General features: G+C 39.7%; 1 protein-coding gene across 1 annotated transcript in view; it reads right to left on the minus strand.

The window, feature by feature from the left end:
- The window catches only part of pid1 (phosphotyrosine interaction domain containing 1), an 18591-nt gene extending 12207 nt beyond the window's left edge, over positions 1–6384 (minus strand). Inside the window, exon 1 of the mRNA XM_058387804.1 lies at positions 6160–6384. Within this exon, the coding sequence (XP_058243787.1) occupies positions 6160–6189 (30 nt within the window). The 5' untranslated portion in view covers positions 6190–6384. The remainder of the gene's footprint in view (positions 1–6159) is intronic.
- Between the last annotated feature and the right edge of the window lie 1837 nt (positions 6385–8221).

An 8221-nucleotide genomic window follows, 5' to 3' on the forward strand; every position in this document is an offset into this window, starting at 1 on the left:
ATGAACACACAAATCAGGAAATCTTCTTGCATTTTCTTCTTCTCACATTGTTGGCACAGTGCAGTTTATTCTCATTCAAACAAGGCCAGCTTTAAGCAGAGAGTTTTGAATCCCTCATCCACATTGCCTTGTAATTGCAAATTAAGCTGATTTCAGTGATATGCTGTCACATAAAAATGCAGAAAACAAATCCCCTTGCTTTAGTGGATAATCCCACCTGAACACAGTAATCCTGAACTGCTGCTGTAATCAGAAAGACTATCCAGCGCTCATCCCAGGACCCTATGCTCCTTTCATTATACTTAGTACTACAGTAATAATTTTTCATCCCACTATTCAGTGTCACCCAGATGAGAACGATTTCCCCCGTCTGAGTCTGGTGCCTCTCAAGGTTTCTTTCTCATGTCGCCTCACTTACTTTTTCCTTGCCTCTGGCCTCTGGATTGCTCAATAGACAAATAAAATTTAATTGAATTGAGTCATGATGTTCTGCTGACATTTTCTTCAGCAGAACTCTGAAGATGCGACGCTGTAGACTGGAGCTCCCGGGAACGGACAATGCTTTGTAAATGACGCAGTTTGTTTACCAGACCCTTGGGTTGTCCAACCATGTCCATGTTCAATTTTTTTTGGACAACTCAGCATCCACAAACATTTCACGAATCATGCAAATATGCTGCCGTTTCACTTCTGGTCATGATTTTATGGACTGTGGTAAGAGAATGATTGTAGGCAGCAAGAAAGTTGGCTGTAGTATCGTCTATTACTGTTGTTTTACTATTATTATTAGCCACCTTGCATATGACAACAGTTTGAGAACTTCTTGTAAATAAACTGGCTTAGCACTGATACGGTCTAATAAAATACAGCAATATTTGTATCAGCTCTGACTTTGCTTTTTTCAGGTTGTCAGTAACATACATACATACAGAAGCTCATCTATTGCAGAACCCTGCTCCAAAGCCTTGTAGTCCAAAATCCCTAAAGCACTAAAGCCTTCAAACTCTAAAGCATTAAAGCTTAAAGATTAAGTACTATAGCCTTAAGGTTCTAAAACTTTAAAACCCTAAGGTACTACATGTTCTGCATTCCTACAAACACAACGCTTTCAAAGTCTAAATTCTTTCATCCTTTAGTTAATAGAGCTCAAAACCCTATAGAACTGGACCAATATATCTGTAAAAAAAACAAAAAAAACAAGCTATACTGTACTAAAAGCCTAGCTGTCAAATGTCCTATTTTCCTAAATGACAATAAGACCATGATGCCCAGTCCTAAATGCCTACGCAGCCCTAAATCCACAGACGAAAGCTCTCCTCTCCTAAAGCATTTCAGAATTACAGACCAACCCTCATAAACCCATAAAATGTAAATCTCCTGAAGCTTTATACACCAAAGCCTTGAAACCCTACAGTCTTAAATCCTACCGACTAAAATCAAGCTGGTGCCTTAAAATATCACACACCTACACACACAACCTTCTGAACCGAAAGTCAGGTGAGCAGACAATATGGCTATTGTGTGTGTTAAAAATTGTGCTGTATCATATATTGTATAACCTGACAGTAGATACACAGAGGCAGGAGGAGGAAGAAGAAGAACACAGCAGCCATCCTTCTCATCTGACTCATAACTTACTCACATGCACACAGACACATATACATAAATACAGTTCAATCCAGCGGTTGCTGTGGCAACGACATCCTAAATGAGTCATTGTGGTAATAGAAGGAAGATTCGCAAAAAGAGTAATATGAGGCATGGCATAAAATACAACATCATCACGGACGGCTCCTAATACAACAACTGTAAAAGCGAGCACAGAACAAGAGAGAACGTTGCCGAAAACACTGCCGTTCATCACCGCCATGGCAACGGGCTGTGGCAAGGCAGCAGTGGTTGTCAAGGTAACCCTGTAAAGGACAAAAAAGCAAGTGTGCATTCAGAGAAAAAAATTTGTGTATGGGAAAATAAATGGTGTGTGTGTGTGTGAGCGCCAGTGATAGAGGTGCTGTCCTCGTTGTTAGCATCTCCTTACAAAATCCCCATCTACTAACAAAATATACGCTTTACACTGCTAATTAATAGAGTCTTGTTTTGAAATATTCTTATTTAATACTCAATATATTTCTCAATCATTTTCAGCGCTTTACAAAACTTTGATAAACTCAAGTGGTTGTTGTCCACAAGTGATGAAAGATTAAATACTGACAAATGCCTTAATACCATAAATAATATAAAACACTATAATAATTTGATCATATCACCAACATCTAACTCACTCACTCACCCACACACACACACATAAACAAACATACTAGCTGACCAATAAAATTCCCCAAACACTCACTAAATCCTCCTCCATCCCCACAAAAGCACATTTCACTGAAACACACACGCTATATTGTCCAAGCAGAGCAAACAGGAAATGCCAGGTCATACAAAGCAAATGTTTAAAAAATGTAATGCTAGATTCCAAGTGACAGACTGAAGGGCAAAAAGCCATATGAGACAGATGTGACTTTCATTAAAGGCTGCGCTCCCAGAGTATCACAATTACTGAAAAACATGTCGAAAGATTTTGTTTAAAACAACAAGGCTCATAAAATAGAGTTATAATAAAAGGGAAAAAGAAATGTTCTGCTCCTGATGGATTTTAACAAACAAACAAAACAAAAAACTCTTCCTAAAGCTTTCAATCAGGTTGAGAAGGGATGAATGATGGGAAGAGATAAAGAAAAATAAAAGAATTGAACGATTAAAAGATTACTGTACTTTTCCAAATCCAAATCAAAAAAAGTGTGGAGCTCCACTGAGAGTGTGTTTAAATGAAGCTGCTGATTGCTCAACATGCTGTGGGGTTCACCAGGAAAGGTTATTTAAGAAGATCTACATTTTGGAAAAAACTTAAACACCAAAAAGAAGTTTTGTTCTGCACTTTGGGCTGGTCTCGTCATAGGATGAAAGAAAAGTAATAGAGACAAATAGTATATGGAATTAGACATGAGCTGTAGTTATACCACAGCTGATTACACACACACACACACACACACACACACACACACCTGTTTACATGAGAAGTTTCACACTTTAACATTTATGTGGTAATTTAAACCACTCAGCCTGGACACACATTCCTTTGGATACCAACCATAAAACAGTAAAATGTGTTTCAGCTCACAGCAAAAGAAATCTCTCTCTCTCTCTCTCTCTCCACACACACACACACACACACACCCACACACACACACAGACATAAATGTGTTTTGTCTCCACACTAAGATAAATGAACTCACATTATACTCTTAAAGTACAATAACAATGATTATTAAAGCACTCATGTTGAGTTTACATACCACAAGAACACACTCACACACACACCTGTAAAATAAATAAATGGCATGGTTGTGGTATGTAAACTATTTAATCCCACCGTTCTTTTACTGCACAACTGAGAATGATGACGCTGGGATCACTTACTACGTGATTTGGTCCTGTTGTGCCTTTGCAGAGTCTGTCTGTGTGTGTGTGTGTGTGTGTGTGTGTGTGAGTGTGAGTGTGGTGTATGTGTGTGTGAGTGTGGTGTATGTGTGTGTGTGTGTGTGTGTGTGTGTGTGTGTGAGTTGGGGGGCGATTGTGTAAGTTCACTCTGAACATCTGGAGTGCATTAAAGGAGCAGCACATGGAAATACCACTCATTCACCACCATTTCACTCATAAAGGGACAAAGTAACACGAAAACCCGTTCTCTACCAGGCCAGGACATTATTATTTGCATGTGACCATAAATGCCAAACTTTTTAATCACAAATTTTTACAAATTTCACGTCAGTCTTGTACTGTAAACCAAACTGTACTCTCGAATGGCTGCTACACTAATTACATCAAAACATAATTGCAATTACAAATATCATGAAGGACTGAGTGATGTCCTCAAAAACAGCCGGTTCAACAGAATTATCACAAACAGTGTACAGATTTTATTTAATAATGTTAGAGCAAATAGTACAAACAAACTCATTAAAAACAAAAGAGCAGAGGTCCGGGAATTTCTCTATGCCAGCTAAAATCAGGAGGCAAAAATAGAAGATTTGGCAAAACCTTCGCTGAGGAATGAACTTAGTATTGTGTAAAACGGACACACACACACACAGACACACACACACACACATACACACAGCCTGTAAACAGATGTGGGGTAAATCAGGAGATTCCAACTCTTGATGTTCAACTTCCTGCTCTAACACCCACTAATACACTATAACTAATAAAAACAACAGTAATCCACCTAACACTAAATCTCATAATGAACCATGTAAACCAGGTTTACTGTAACACGGACGTGTCCCGAAAATCTTCCTTGAGCTTTAATGGTTAGGATGTAGTTTGGGAGGATGAAGTACATCTAAAATTAGCCATTTTATCCTCTATCAGGTAATCTTGGCATATGGGTCATGTTAGGTATATAACTACAGACTGTTGCATGTTGCAATGATGTATGTACACACTGTGTCTGCCCCCCCCCACTCCTCTTGAAAGAAACCACTACAGAACCACCACAGTTTGTGTTTTAGAGCACTATGTACAGCAGTCATCTGGTTAAAATAAGAAAAATAGAAGGAGAATGGGAAGAAAACCAAAGTGTTTCCAGTGAAACTTCTACTGTCATTACCAAACTGTATTGCTTGCTTACTGAACCATTCAAAGTCAGGTCTGATTCTTACTATATGCGATACATGCGGTATGGCCAACAAGCCACCAGCAGGCAAAGAGTATTCAGCTGTGTCATACACTAACTTACAGGAAACTCTTCTTCATTTGGTTGAACAGTACAATGTGATTTGTGTCTTGATTTTCCATACCATTATTTATTCAACCTCAGTTCTGTGATGATACCAGTCAGAAAGTCAGCAAATCTGTAGAGCTACGTTCTTATATGAGCCAGCTAGCGAGCTGTATTTCTTGCTACGATGCATTTATACATCTGTATACAACTTGGGCTGGATGATATGACAATTTATACCGCATCTATCTATTTATACCACATATATTAATGTGCTTTTTTTCCAACATGTTACCGTTCCTATAGTAACAATTCATTCACAAGGACCTGCATGGCAGATGCCTCACATAACCCGAGCTTAAACATAAACATATCTTTAAAAAGGTGGACACTGGAAAACATTAACTGTAAAAAGTTATGAGTATGTTGTGCTGTTCATGAATAAATGAAGATTTTAATCTACGTGGTATAAGAGGGATAAAAAATCACAATATCTTGAAATTGAGAATGTTTTTTTGTTTTTTTTTCACAAATATAGACCCAAAGTGTTTTATTCCTTTATGTTAACATGTGATCAATGCCATGACTTCAAATTACAATACAACACTCTTTTCTAAGGTATAACAGTAACTGGGATGTTGAAGTGTATATTAGTACCAAGATAAGCATGCATACATTCCATAGACATGTAGATGAAGTTGTTCTTGCTTTTATATATATTTTTGTTGTTGTTAAATGCAGCATTACTATTATGCTAATAATATACTATTATGTCATATATTCCTCACTCAGTTTGTCTGTATTGTTTCAAATGGTCTATATGTTACAATTCCCATTCTAATAGCTCTGTCCTGCTCTGTTCAGGCTTTAATGCTTTTCTATAGCAAATAAATTGGTGTTAATTGCATTTAGCTCGCAGTGTAATATTTATTACTGTACAGAAGGCTGTTAAAAGCAACAGGTGGTATCAGTAGGCCTAAGTGCATTATAATAACTGCTTAAGGGACAACATTTAAGGATTTCTCCTGTATATTAAACTTAAAAGAATGCAATATGAATACTTTGTCGTTAAAATTAAAATGGTACGATTATGTTAGGAGGAAGGGGGAGGGAGGGATGTCTCTTTCGGACCCCCTGCTCTCCTTCAACAAGCAGACCCAAATGGAGAAAGTCGGTGTGATCCCTCAAGGGAGACTAAGCGCCAGCTGGGTTAAAGGCCAAAATGGAGCCGATCCGAATGAACGTTACTTTTAGCAGATCGTACAAATGTGCCTTGTCCTAGCACAGAGTCTGTGGAACAGCTGGATCTGTGGGAACACATCGCCTGCCTGGAATGTGTAGGAGCGGAAATGTGCAGAAGAAACGGATCCTCTTACCTGCAGTCTCTCAGTCGCAGGCTGCCACATCGTAGCGGATTAACGGCACCGACCGGGTTCCTTCCGTTCACATCTGCCTGCACAGGCGGTCTGCGTTTCCCTCTTCCTCTGTGCTGTTTCTCCTTTTTTTTTCTTTCCAGGCAAATATGCCGAGAAAACACACGCAGCAAATTCCAACGGTACGAGAGGAAGAAGCTCCGCCTGCGAAAACATACGGCTCTTCCTCCCTCCTCCTCCTCCTCCTCCTCTTTCTCTCTCTCTCTCTCTCTCTCTCTCTTTTTTTTGCTTTTCTATGTGTGCGCTCACATTGTCCAGCAGAGGGCGCGCTTTGTTTTAGGGACTCGGAGATTTGAGGAGAGGATGAGATTGAAAAGTTGAGATTGAAGTTTCGAGCAAGATTATGAATATTAATCATTAGTAGTGGGGACGAGATTTGATTGGCTGTAGCCAGACAGGTGTGAACTTAAGCCTGCTGTTGAGCTATCAATCTGTCAATTCTATAGGTGTTATATCAGTGGTGGGCCGTGCATTTCACACCTAGGCCTTCACTGGTGTCCTTCCTGAATTAATCCACCTCTATACCATCATTATGACCCCCTGACATTTTCTACTCAGCCCTCCTAAAATTCTGCGATTCTCTATGAACTCTACACAAGTTGGTGATCACCTCAGTCCCTTTAAATTTCATATGAAAATGGTGGCAGACTTCGGCTCTTCCCCATCTTTCTTCAATCCGCAGACCGCGGCGTCCCAGAGGGAGGATCAGAGGACAAGTGTGTGTGTGTGTGTGTGATCAGGAAGACTCGTATTTGGCTTGTTCAGTACTCAAATGTTATACACATCTATGCAATATAGTGTAACCCTGTTAGTCAAACGTTTATTTAATTTCATTTATTTATTTATTTTTTTACTGTTATTCCCTCATTGTGGCGCTGGTGGCTCAGTGGTAGGTTTCTTGCCTACCATGCGGAAGGCCCAGGTCCCAGAGTCCCAGCCAGTGCCCCCACCCCAGCCACTGGATGCAGTGCTGGACCCCAGCCACTGGATGCAGTGCTGGTCCCAAGCCTGGATAAAATGGGAGGGTTGTGTCAGGAAGGGCATCTGGTGTAAAACCTGTGCCAAGTTGTTGTGCGGACCAGTTGGTCCACTGTGGCGACCCCTCATGCATGTAGGGAGCAGCTGAAAGATCAACAACAACCCTCATTGGGTGCTGAGGCCCCCCTTAAATGAAAATTCTAGAATCACACCTGGACGTCACAACAATAGACACTAATCAACCGTTAAATAACAAAGTAAAAAAGAAATTAGTCTACAGTATTTCACAAGGAATAGTCAATTTTATTATGGTTACTTTTCTCAAAAAAGACTTTCTTGATGATCTCCGGAGGACGCAGCATCCAAAATGAGATGCAGCATAGAAACAATGTATATGTGTGGTTCGCTGCCTCTGACTACTCCAATTATCCAATCAAAGGACAGAAAATTGCTGACGTAATCGTATACTTGCTAGATTGCCCCAGTGACACCAACTCGAAATCCGATTGGTTAATGTATCAATTTCATGGCCACTTATTTTAAGCTACGGGCGCCTGCACTATTGATTCTGAAGGCCTTAAGGCAGATTGCCTGGCGACACATGATGTCAGCCACTGGCTGAAATATGATTGGATAAATACTCTTATCATAAATATACACTACTGGAAGCAGTGCAACCAAGAGAAAAGCTATGAAATGTGGAGAATAGGCTATTGGGAATAATTTAATACACATTCATGGGAAAATATATTAAATATATTAAAATGCAAATCAGTGATTCAGATCACTGCTGTTTAGGCCAGCAGAGAAGGCCTTGCTGGCCCTGAAGGCCCACCACTGGGTTATATAAACCAGTTACACTATGTGGCAAAGGTTCCTGAAAGTGCCTCGCCTAAATTATTGTTAAAAATAAAACTCAATTTCACCACAGACAGGAAAAAGCTGTCTGCAGCCCACAAACGAAAGAAGACCCCAAAATGAATCAAAGGCTATGAATAAATATTTAGCTTTTCAGTTCAACAACAAT

The sequence above is a fragment of the Hemibagrus wyckioides genome, linkage group LG04, assembly GCF_019097595.1.
Source record: "Hemibagrus wyckioides isolate EC202008001 linkage group LG04, SWU_Hwy_1.0, whole genome shotgun sequence".
In the NCBI taxonomy this organism is placed as follows: Eukaryota; Metazoa; Chordata; class Actinopteri; order Siluriformes; family Bagridae; genus Hemibagrus; species Hemibagrus wyckioides.